This window comes from Phoxinus phoxinus, assembly GCF_949152265.1.
Source record: "Phoxinus phoxinus genome assembly, chromosome: 2".
NCBI lineage: Eukaryota > Metazoa > Chordata > Actinopteri > Cypriniformes > Leuciscidae > Phoxinus > Phoxinus phoxinus.
Window position 1 is genome coordinate 34,131,428 of NC_136877.1, and position 13,402 is coordinate 34,144,829.

At 37.5% G+C, this 13,402-nt stretch overlaps 1 protein-coding gene across 4 annotated transcripts in view; it reads left to right on the forward strand.

The window, feature by feature from the left end:
- Positions 1-13,402, forward strand: part of itga11a (integrin, alpha 11a) — a 95,885-nt gene that overhangs the window by 28,169 nt on the left and 54,314 nt on the right. The window contains exon 1 of one of the 4 annotated variants that reach the window (XM_079599952.1): positions 11,999-12,102. The exons of the other annotated variants lie outside the window; for them this stretch is intronic. Within the exon in view, the coding sequence (XP_079456078.1) occupies positions 12,045-12,102 (58 nt within the window). The 5' untranslated portion in view covers positions 11,999-12,044. Of the gene's footprint in view, positions 1-11,998; positions 12,103-13,402 lie in introns of those variants that run through there. 4 annotated transcript variants of the gene reach the window in all.

Sequence of the window (13,402 nt, forward strand, 5' to 3'; positions counted from 1 at the left end):
ACACCTGGGAACAACCATGAACTAATCAACAGGAAAACTACAAAAGACTACAAAAACATGGCACAAAACAGGAAATAATAAAAGTCCACACAAGACAGGAATCATTACAGATATTATGGCAATTATCTTAAATTAAAATATGGGCAATTAGATATGTGAATATACATATGCCTGTAAGGCATAGAATCAATTTACCTTATGAAGCTCTTTTACTGATTCTGCTTTGGTTGTTGTCAATGGTTATTTCGTTATTCAACTAAATTGTAAAAACACAATTTTAAAAAGAATAGTTGATTTAGAAATATGCATATTGAAACATTTCAATATTAATAAGAATATCAAAAGTCATTTATACATTCTGTAGAATCATCTTGCCCCAATAGTGGGCTTTTTTGGGGCATTTTGTGCTTTGACAACTATAGCAAATGTTTCTATTTATTCCCCTTAACACATGGTGCTGCTGATGTATCATCATCCTGATTCTGCATACAAACTCATATCTAAATATGTTACAATTTAAAAGTAAATGCACATTGTTCTACCCCCATCTTCCCCACTTATCGAATGACACATTAGAGTTAATATTACTTTTTTAAAGCATCACAAAGTATTGTTAAAACATAATGAATTAAAATTTACTTTAGAGTAAAACGTTTAATTTGACACTATTACTATACATGCACTTTTTTTAAAGTATACTTTTAAATATAAGAAACCGTCATGAAACAATGCTGTCTTTAAGTACACTTAAGTGGCCTTTTATTTCATAATCAAATGATCTGCAAGTAAATGTTTTGTACAAGTAAGCGCACTATATGTTGACATGACTGTTAAAAGCACATTTGACCTATAGACTTTTCTAGATGATGTTGTATTTAGCCGCAGTAGTCTTCTTTATAAGGTTGTATTCCCAACTAAATCATTTTACCTAAAGTGTCCAATAGATCTGCCCCTTTATAACTTGACAAGTTGAAGGAAACCATGTGACTCCACCCCCCACATCCACCATAACTCTCTCTGCATGTTTCCTCAGAGTGATACATGAAGGTTTGCATTGCACACGTGGCATTTTCCCCTCATAAAGACATTACCCTATTAACCCCTCACATCATTACAGGCTTACTCTGGTGAGTTACTGCCACTGCTCCAGTCCAGAGGGTAGCTGATCACTTTAAACAAGTTTTAAACATCATGTTACATTCTCACAAAGAATTGCAAGCTTTTGCACGTCATATCTGACTGATTCCCTGCACATATGTGAAAGAGTAAGCAAAAAACAGCTTTTTAGATCAGTAATTGCAGTGGGAATCATATAAATAATGTATTAAATAAATAAGTGTGAGCGCAAGCAAGCTATCCTGTTATGTGTCCCTCGGGGTATCATTAATAAAGAATACAATAAACTATCTACCGTTTCCTCTATAGAAAAATATTTAAAATAAATTGGAAGAATAGCTGTACAGAGAAATAATAGTATGACACACAAGAGCTAAATCATCTTTTTTTAGATGCATTCATTGGGTTATTTATGGATACACTGTTCATATTTCAGAGCGTGAATGCTTTTAAATGCTTAAAAGCGATAGTAAATTGTAGTAGTTTAGGGCTGCACTGAACTCAGTGGTCACAAATGCTTTGATGTGGTCAGGGATCCATTTATCTATGCATTGATGTTTGGTTAAGCTCTTTTGTATGCTTGGCTGATCCAGTGCCAGGTACTGTGTGTGTATACAGGTCAGAACTTTCGTGTGTGTGTGTGTGTGTGTGTGTGTGTGTGTGTGTGTGTGTGTGTGTGTGTGTGTGTGTGTGTGTGTGTGTGTGTGTGTGTGTGTGTGTGTGTGTGTGTGTGTGTGTGTGTGTGTTTGTGGGACTGACAATCCAAAGAAAAGTGTGTGTGTGTGTGTGTGTGTGTGTGTGTGTGTGGTCTGTCTGCTACCTTACTTCTGAAGCACAATGAGGCTTTAACATGAGTCCAGTGGTCTTGCTTCAATTATAGTAGTGCTGTGAGCCGCTTACAGCTCACACAGAGGTGCATGGCACTTGGATGGCAAAGCTTTATTGACACACCAGAGATTAGAATGAAAGAAGAGGAAATTCTACTTAAGTCTATAAAAAAATATGCAGGCGTCAAGCTGTCAAAGCACGATGGTGTTTCCTTCACTATTATAGTGTGTGTGTGTCTATGGGAAAATACGCAGGATTGTCTGGAGTATTTGTGCCAAAGACCAAAGAAAAATGGAAAATCTCATGAGGGATATTCGGTTTATAAAGAAACATGAGTAAAAAAACAAATTGACACGAATGAATCTGGTACAATTGAATATTTTGTCAAATAAATAAATTGGGTGAAAATAAGGATGGTCTGCTGGCCTTATGCCAATGTGAGGTTTTGTCAAAACTATAAAAAGGACGTGATAATCATGAAGGCATTGTATGTTGAAAATTACAAACCAGTCAGTAATGTTTTGAATCATATGGCATTGTTTTCCATCAAGGTATAAATACCTGTCACAATTATGTTCAGTTAGTGTTGTTATCATGGATTTTAGTTTGTTTGTTTGTTACAGTCACATATGTTCCTTTGTTTAGTTTCCCGCCACTCTTCAGTTGTCATGGAGATTCGTTTAATTATCACAGGTGCTTGTCATAATTACCCTCATTTGCCTTTAATTTAAGTTGCAGTCTTTTCAGTTCTCATTTGTCCGTCACGTTAATGTTAAGTTGTGTTTGCTCGCCTTTTGGATTGTTTGCACGTATGGATTATTAAAGCCTTTTTTAACCCTGATGTTCTTCTTCCTGTGCTTGCTACAACCTAAATGTGACAATACTTTGCTAAAAGTAAAAATGTATAATTATTTTTGATCATAACGACTGGTTAACTGGTCCAGCGCTGAAAATCCTTACTGTTGAGCCCTGGGAGTTGATACTATAGTCCAGTGGTTATAACTAACCCCAGATAGTGAAATCATTAAGGGAAAGGGAAAATTAAGGGATTTTCTTTTTTAATCAAATCTTCTCTCCATTGCATCTGTGGAAAATTGTACACCTACCTATGTTGGGGAAATGGCCATATGCGGACCTTATGGTACATCTTATGAATGTTTTAGACAATGTAAACATACTTTCAGATGACTATCTAAACAGCTCCTGTTCTAGTATTCTTGGAATGTTTGACAGGAAGTTTCTATAGAATCGCTGAGTTTGGGATGATTCTTCTCTCGCTAGGGCAGACGGATTGAAAAAGAATCAATCATAATGTTCTCCCTGACTTAAGTTCTGCTGGATAATGTTATGTGTCCTTAAATCATATGCCAGACTATACTTTGAGATATAGATCACCTGTATTTGATACAGGCATTGTGGGATTTTCCATTCTTTCCATGGAGGTGGTGCTTCCATGCCTCTGGAATAATCTTCACCTCTAATGCACTAAGCAGTATGTAAAACCAACCGGCTGAAAATCTGAGCTGGTATTTCCAGCTGAACACTCGCTCCAGGTCCCCAGCTGTTTGGCCAGATCCAAACCTAGCCGTCCAGCTATATTTCAGTACTCTTTGTAAAGATGCCCATGCGATTTTTCCAGACCTTTTTGAAAGACTTAGGAAGTGAGTCATACCCATTTGTAGACCAATTATGTGTTTATTTTCACTTCTGTCCATAGCATATTTGCAATTTCTGCGGTCCATGTGCCTTAGGTCCAGGAAACTGATATTGTTCAGTGCTTAATCCCTTGTTCATTCCTGACAAATGACTTGCAATGAAATCACAACTTTCTGGGTGTGATTATCATACAAGCTGATGAAGCAAAAAAGTGAAAATCTATTTTAAGGGATTAAGTCACATTAGGGAAACATCTGAGATTGTTATTTTCCATTTTATAGTTTCCTTAAATGGCAATTGCATTCACAGTTTTAAAAATGTGGACATGCCCACATTATGGATAATGCCTTACTGTAAGTGGTCACTCTTGGATCAAAAGGCGGCTAATTTCTCTGAAGTCTGTCCAGCAACCCTTGACCTGGCCAAACATCAGAGAAGCAAACGGTAAATAGGGAAATGCTCACTGTTTACTTCCCATCTTCTCAAATAGCTCTTTTTTTTAGATTCTCACGAGAAAAATTGCCTTTGTTTTAATAGCATACTGGATTATTTCAGTGACAGTGTTTGTGGGAATGAGAAGATGAGTTTTAGGTTCTTAAAATTTAAGTTTAAATTTACATTTCAAAAAGTTACAATTTAAATGTAGCTATTATTTTAGAGCTAAAGTTTTTGGTCACTCTGTCATTGTTAGGTAAAGTTTTTAAAAATAAAAAAAAATTATTCTATTTTTATTTTAGTTATTAGTTATTTTTTTGACTGCCAAGGTTAATGAGCTATCTGGTATTATTTTATAATGTTTAACAAATTCATGTTTAATGTAAAGATTTCAAATGTTAAAATATGCCATGTATGCATCTAAAACTAAAATTAAATTATGAGTTTTATATATTATGTTTACAAAAACATTCTCATAAATGTTTTTTTTTCCGTGCTTTCCTTTAATGAATATAGCACTTGCTAGAGCACCAGGGATGATAAGGATCTCAAATGTTTCCACTTGCTACTGAGCAAAATGTAATTTAAATGACTGTATTGCTAGGAAATAAGAGGAAAACAAAAAACATTTATATGAGAAAGAAATGACGATGCAAAAATCTTCTCAGCCACAAAAACTATTATGCTTTCTCCTGCTAATATGTCATCATATGGGATGCATTTACAGGGCCTGCTCACAGGGGCTCAGTTCGGCGTTTAAGCGGTCAACCCCGAAATAAATAATTACGTATCAGGCTCCTCAAACCTAATAATTACATGCTGGAAATGACGGAGCTTTGGGTTTTCCATGGTGATGCAGGAGAAAAGAAAGATACGATTTTTCCCTCTCTCTTACATTTTTCCATTCTGTTTCATATGAAGTGATGCGGAAGCTCTATGAAACGGGAGCATTTCCCTTTAGCAGGCACGCACAAGGCATCGGGTGATCTTAGACCACATTATGAGCTAATTGGTCGATGTTGAAACAACCGCCTGTGTTCGAGCGGCCGCTGAAGGGCTGACTCAAGCGAGAACAAACCAAGGCCAAAGCTCAGGCACCGAAGTCATTACTTTTGGAGCTTAAAGGTTACGAAGGACAGTTTCTGTCCACAAATTCCTTCTTTTGCTGTAGATGATAGTGAGGAATTCTGAATATATGGTGTCAGGGATTTTGTTAGTCTAGTGGTTTAATGTGTACCCTGAGTTTGTATTATTTGTTGAGGTGACGTTGCTGTAAATCGCAAGGTTAAACGGAGCTGGATTGTCCCTGGTCGGTTTCTGGTTGTGTGTCTCCATGTCCATGCATTTGTTTGCATGTTTGAGTACTTGTGTATGTGTGTGTTGCGTGGTGCAAATCATGTGGCTATTCCTGCTGTGGTGCGTGGTTTCAGTTTCCACAAATCCCGATGTTGCTACTGGCTCTGAGCGCCAGTCAGCTCAGCTGCCAGATATCTGGAAAAGTAGGAATGACTCACTGCTCAGGCTAGACCATTTGCTCGCTTACTTTTCTGTATTTATATTAGAGGCCTCTGCCATCTTTCACATTATGAGCATTTCTATTGGTACACTATTGCCTTGCTTACAATTAAACTGCTCTCCATTCTCTCAGCAGTATGTGAATAACCACATGTGCAATAATAAAACCAGTGAGGACTGGAAAAAGTTAAAGGGTCTTGGCACATGGAAACATGGAGGCGTTCCATCAGAAATATTGAGATTTCATGACACTTTTGACAATTTGGTGCTCCCTGAGTAGAACGGACCTCCATGGTGGCAAGAGTGTAGCTTATTGTCAGTGCTGTGTTGTAATAATCTACAGGATCCAAAATAATGAGTCAGAACATCAAGTGAGTTCATTTAAACATCCTCTCTGCCTCTCTTACAATCAATTGCTGCACCCTTTGGACTCCAAAACTAAATTCACTTTTAATCCTTTAGGTACAATTCAATCTCTCACACATCATAAAGCATCTAATGGCGCTTTTCCTCTACACAGTACCAGCTCGCCTTGGCTCGCCTCGCCTCGACTCGACTCGCCTTTGTTTGGTTTCCCACTGTGTAAAAGTTGTACCGGTACCTGCTTCCAGGTACTTATTTTCGTATCACCTTCAGCGAGGTTCTAAGCGAGCCGAGGCGAGCTGAGGCGATACTAAAATGTGACGTGAAACACGGCAGACTGCTGATTGGTCAGAGAGAATCGTCACTATTCACTGCGTCATCATTGTACGCGCCAGACGGAGTATCCTGAATAACCCCGACATTTTTCAATAGTTTTGCCAGAGATTGCGTGATATACCCATTACTAATATTATGTAAAACAGCATACACTTGATTTCCTCCATTGTCCTGTGTGTGTGGGTAGCGGGTGTGTGTCGCGTCGCTATGACGACCAGGTACTATTGTGGAGGTACTATCTGCAATGGAAAACGGAGCGAAACACGAGCCGAGACGAGGCGAGTCGAATCGAGCTGGTACTGGTAATGGAAAAGCGCCATAAGATACTATTTTTGACTTTAGTGTGCATGACGTTCAGTTCAGCACTACAGTTGATGGTACAGTAGCACAGAACAAAATGAACGTGTTTCTGCTCAGTATTAAACTAATTTAAGAACAAAGCCACATTTCAACCATCAAACCTTACCTTGAGTGCTGTATCCTTAAAGGAGCTCTGACACTGCGAGAAGTCATGAAAGTCATGACATTGTTTTTCAAGAATATTATTTGTATCATAATATATAATTTCAATTAAATTAGGATAGTGTGTCTTTGAACTGAACAGCATAACCAGCAAAAATAGCCCTTTCATGGCAGATCTCATGGAGGGGAGAAGAGCAGCTGGAATGCAAATGGCTATGAGATCACGATTTACAGTCCAAACCGCTGGATTTCAACACAGCGAGAGTGTTGATTCGGGTTTTAGCATACCGAGATTACACAAGTTGAGCTCTTGGTAAAATATTGTATATTGGGAAAGCAAAGCTTTCATCACAGCTTGCGAGTGAGTGCGAGGACACCGACGTCTCTGCCCAAACCACTGAATTCCTCCAGTTGAACGTTGCCTGTCAGTCAAACGGCCAAGCACATCAAACTCATGTCTGATTGGTTGACTCATGCTTCCGTGGCCTAACCACAAAATCTCTGATTCCTAGGATGATTTCATATGATTCATGAACACATTTATTTTGGGGCTGAGAGGGTTGTGTCATAAAGATTAATGTAATGTGTACTAATTTAATGAACGAGTATTTGTGTTATATAAAAGCTATAGAGAACAACCTCTGCCATATGCTATTTTTATAACTGGTTCTAAATAATCCTTTATGGCAACTGTCTAAGTCTATGTGTTGATCACGTACTGGCGACTTTACAATGTAATTTGCCAGAATTGTGGAAAGTTAACATTTTGAACGTGGAGTTGTATAGGTCAACCATCATCTGCACTCGTAACAGTTTCTATTTTAAATTCTGGAAGTTGAAAGAAAAGGCAACAAAACAAAGCAGGAGTTGGCATTCAGATATTACCACAGTTCAGCATTATTGACTGCGGTTGCCATGTTTTGAGCAACATCTTACAGAAACAGTCAAAGGGTCCAGATTTGGGTTGATCTGACTGGCACTTGACACTGTGGTGACTTCGAGGGTTTGACCACAGCAGAGCTGTCACTGACATTGCACTATATTTCCTTGCCAAAACAACCTGGCTGAAAGCTCAAGGAAAATATTTTTTTTTTTCTGCTCTCAAAATATATGACGATCAAAATATTTTTTTTTTTTTATTAATAGATATACAATTATCTATATATCTGTTTATATATTACAAATGTCTCGTTAAATGTTTCTTAAAAAACAAATACAGACTTTAAATAATAAACGGAGCAATTCCAATAGGGTCCTCCTCACACCATCGGTGCTCGGGCTAATAAGGACTTTGGAAAATGTCAATTTAATCACTTTCCATATAGAAATGACAGTTACTGAAAAGTATTACTATTAATATTTTAGATTGAGTGCAAGTCCATTATTTCACATTAAGATTGCAAGTTGATTTATAGATATTTCTCGATCACATGATGGAGATGTGAAAGGCCTTATTTCGTTGAGCAATGCCATTTTCATTGTAAGCTTTAACTCTGAAGTTCAACAAAATTTGTTGCTGGCTTTATTTTTTGGCTTGTGTTTCTCTAAAGGGTCAGTCGTACACCATGCAGCAGGTAATGTGGGATAATTGTTTGCAGTTGCTACTGCTGTTAAATGGTTTGTGGTCATGAGGTAAGTGTTGCTCCTGCAGAGGATATTCATTTCCAACCTCTCCTCGACAAGGGGCTTAGGACCCTCACCTTTTGGTGGAAAGAATGGAATGATTTTTTAGAAAAACAACTTCTCACAACTCATTATTACAATTCATTTGGTACATTAGTCTCTTTCTCTCTTCACTATATTCTTCTCTGAGTTTAAATATTGGCATGTCAATTTTGGTCAGTAGCTCAGCAAGCATCATGAACGAAAGCGTTTTCCTTCCATGTGGAAACAGTGACTGAAGCAACCAGCTCCCTCTCAGGCCCCTCTTCTCTTTTTAGAGAAAGCATCAGACTTAAATTTTAATTGCAGGTTACTTTACGATTTATCATTTGTTTGGACTGTTGACATTTTGCAAACTGACAGTGTGGATTCTTGAGCTATGAGCTGCAACCTCACAATACTGGTAAAAGCTGCCTTATGTTGTGTTGTGTGACACAAAATAGCCTCTTCTCTATCCCTCTATCCATTTACCCAATTTTGAATCCTCATCTGCAAAGCATCTTTATTCACTTTCAAGGAGGACAGAATATTGCAAGGAGAGCCAAAGGAACCGGAGTTATTCCTTATATTTTTTGATGAGAATTCTAGTTAGCTTCTTTATATTTTCGTTGAAATGGGTCATAGACTGTAGGGATATGGAATTCCTTTTTTAAAATGAATAAATAAATAAGGGTTCTTGCATGTGCAGGTATGGACAGAATATTGCATTAAATACTCTGACAAAGTTTCCTGTGCTATTCAGTGACACTGCTGCTGAATCTACATTGCGAAACAGACAGCCTGACCTGTCTGATTCTCAAACAACAGATGCTAATGAGGTGATTATTTTTGCTGTTTCAAAAGACTTCAATTATACTTTAAGTTAGTTTATCTCAATCACTGCATGATTCATTTTGTTAGTCCAGTCTCAAACACAGACTTCTTTTAGAATATTGGAAAAAATATATTGGATCGTATAAATATAGCCTATGTCTATTATGGATTTACATTCTGAATGCTGAATAAAATTAAGAAACCCTAAATGAGTGTAAACACATCTGTGTTAAGCCGTGGTTGGTTGCATGAACTGCCAAGACTAGTCTTACAAGTTAGTCAACAATTGTTTTTCTTTAAGACTGTTCATAACTTTTTAAGGGCCAGATTTACCAAAATGGGTAAATTAGCGTGAGAGCGCGTGATCTACTGACGACACACAAAAATAAAGAACACAGACGCAGCTGAATCATTTCCATACTGACAAACGCAATCTACCAAGCCAGTGCAAATTAGCATCTGGTTTAAGACATGCTTTTTTGGCCGTTAAATAATGGCTCAAATAACAGTAAATTGACTAGCGCAAAATTGACAGCACGTTGCGTGATTCATAATCTCATCCCATAAGTTTTGCGTCTGAAAAGGAGACTACAAACTCTTACAAATGCATATAAGGTCAGTTGCAAAAATAACTGTCCACACCTTTTCAGCTTTACTTTTTCACTGCTGTCTTTAGTAAGTCCTGACCGTAGTTTTTTTAATGCCAATACAGGGTTTGCTCTACGCGGTTTGAAATCTCTGGTGTTTCTCACGTCACAAACTACCTTGTAACCAATCATGTCAAAGTGTGGGCGCACTTTATCATAAACTTTTTTTTGGACTTTTTCATTAACTGCAAAGCAGGGGAGTCTGAAGAACCAGGTTATCTTTTCTTTTGATATGAAAAATCATGTACATTTAGCAAAATAGCGGGTGAATTATGTATATGATATTACAATGTTATAATGAACTATATGTCTTTGTCCACTGACATTCTGAGTTGTTCAAAGCGTGTCTAAGGATGCTGATTTTTAGAGGGAAGCTGTCTGACTGAGATGGTGAACGGAACATGGTTTGTGTAACATTAGCAAAACATTATTAGCTATTTGAAAATGTAGTCAAGCCAATGGCTAATCATATAAATTATCGTTATGTGTCCGATGTTGTAGAGAGTGATACATAAAATGCATTAGCATTCGTTATACATCGACTTGTAGACGAGCCTGTATGAGTGAGTGGAGGCGGGGCTCATTTGCATATTCATGGTCCACTTATACTAAATGAAGCAAGGGTGTAGAGTTACATTCATGCTATTTTAAGGCATGAGTAAAAAAAATTTCACAGGATTTGTTTTTTAAATGTGTAATTTTGGCGATCAAAGATGAGATACAATTATTGACTACAGTTATAATGGCCATATGTTTATGCAACTAGTTCCTGGTCTGCCCGCGGCATTCAATATTAGCCAATGAATCAGTTGATGGTATTCACATTTAGAACAGAGCTCAGGTGTACTCACTAAATCTTTCTGCCAAGGGCCTAAACATCTCTTTGTCTCCCTCTTTCTCTCACTACATGCCTGCATCTGTCTGTTGGAGTAACTGCTATGCTCAATGGTTTGACTGTGCAGTCCTCCAGAATTTGAAAGAACTTATAACTCCCAGCTGCCTCATTTCCAAAGAGGGGGAATTATACTGCAAAATTGTATGCCTGGCTTTGATAGAAGCATTTGATGAAAGGAAAAAAAGATGGCTTTTTAAGTACTCTTAATGAAAGCAGCACCCTTTACTTTGGTCACTTGTGTTTAAAATAAAATCAGCTCAATGTTCATCAGATGTTTTACTTTGGTTTCAGACTAGAGACATAACCAATTGATATATTTAACTCCATGAATACATTTAAATGTATTAATACACACCATGATGATGAAGTAATTAAACAAGATGTGTGTATAGCATCAACAATATTGCTATTTTATGTAATTATTATTTTGGATAATACTAGTGAATCATAAATTCAAATTATTTTTTAGAACAATAAAATTTCTTAAATGCATAATTTTGAAGCAGATATTTTCTCGTAGAAATCTTGCTCTTGTTTTGATTTTTATCATCAGGATATTATGTACGTTTAGTAGTTTACTGGTGTGTACGATTACAACACACTGCATGTTCATTTTGACCAAAACTTATTAACTGTGGTTTTGCTATTTTCAAGGTCAAGTTGAAATGGAGGTGGGCCATATTTCACTATTAGAGCGGCCAGAACTTCAGTATTAGTTATTATATAATCTGTAATTATATGCTTGGGATAGCGTGGTTTGGATGGTGTCTGAGGTTCTGCTGAGAGTTTGTCAGTGGGCTTTATATGGTAACATGCAGCAATGTTAACCACAAATCTCTGCATCAATCAAGTTGGAGGGCATCTTTCCGAAAGTATGCAGTTTAAACTGCTTGTTAAGCAAATTAGAAGATTATGGAAGATCAGTTTTTGCCATAGAGGTGATGTACAGTGATCCCTGAAACCTGAATTTCCATATTCTTCTCAAAAAGCATTTTCAGGAGCAATGCATGAGCTCATAATAGAGTGACCTAAATCAAGCATAGATAGACAGACAGACAAAGAGAGAAAAAGGAGGAGGAAATGAGAGAGAGCGAAAGAAAAAGAGTGAAGATCTGTCTCTTGGCTGAATGAGCACCTCCTTTTAGTTTGGCCACAGTCTCCTCCTCCTTGCCTCAGATATAGTGTTTTTAGGAGCAGTAGAGTCAATCAGAGCCGGGTGTACAGGAGAGCACACTGTCAGGATATCTCATCCTTACGCACACACACACACACACACATACACTAACACGCACTCTGTCTCGTTCTCCATCTCGCACATGCACATGGAGTACTACTGGACCCACCTACTCTGGATTCTCTGGAGCGTGATGCCAGGTGAGTGTGTTAGCGTGTGTTGCCTGTTTCCAATTAAAAACATTTAAGAGAAGCAAAATGGTAAGTAAACACTCCATTGATACTACCAAACTGAATTAAATACTCTGCAACTTGAGAGTTGAAAAAGTGCCATGGATGTGATTTGTGCGCATGGGATTGTATCCCAGCACTGTGCATCTCCCACGTCTGTTTTCCAATGTCAGGCACTGTTGCACTGACCTCCTGTGATAGATGGGGATGCTGGATTGGCTGTGGAATGGTTGGAGTTTACCCTTGTTCCAATTTCTATCCTAGCTCTTGCATACTTTGAAATGCAAGGAGATTTTATCAGGGATGTATTGGGAGTTCATTGTTTGCGGTGTCTGGGAAGGATCTGGTGAGCAGCCATATTAAAGTTCACTTCTGAAATGACACTCTTGACAGCATATTTCAAGGACTTTTGCAGTTCAGTGCTGTCATGGGTCAAGGGTCCCTGAGAAAAATGTAAATCAAATTTGCATTCCTTCCCAGTCCTGTCATATTTTAGGTCTTATTTAATTTGTCTGTCTATCCATCTGCAAAATTAAGGCTATGAGAATGAGAATATCCAAATATTTATTTTATGTAATTTGATTGGCTAAAAGAGAAGTAAATTAATGTGTAACTGTTGATGGAACTAGTACGGTAATTGTAATTGATACTAATGTGTGAGAGAGATATAAAGAACATGTGTGTGTTGGTATGTTCAAACATGTTTGTTTGTGTTTAGTTTGTTTATTACTCATCTTGACCAGTCGCCAGTAAGCCAGCTGTGACCCAGGCCAATTTTAATCAAGTCCAGCAAAGTAAACATTATACTGTACTAGTACAAACTACTGTCTATTGTACTTTTTTTCAGCCTTTCCCTGTTCACATTACATTAACACATTTATACAAAGCAACTTCTACGTTCACTTTGCAGCTGAATGTGACCTAAACATGGATTTTCTGCTCAAATCACACACTCCTTTTGACCTGCACTCAAATACACTCTGGCTCAAGCAAGGTGCACAATTATTACAAATGTTGTGATGGAATGATATCAAAACCGCATGAAATTCAACCTGTTCATACTGAAAGGAAATATTAATCGGTTCACACTGACATCCAATTAATAGAACATTTCCATATTTTCCAAATCCAACAATGTTTGAATAGCCTTCCAACTATGACAGAAAGTTGGTTAATCCAGATAATACTCGCATCTCTTGATGTAATTCACTGACTCAAGCGTGATCGATTATGGCTTCATTTTTGACAGCGAAAGCAAGTGCAGAAAAAA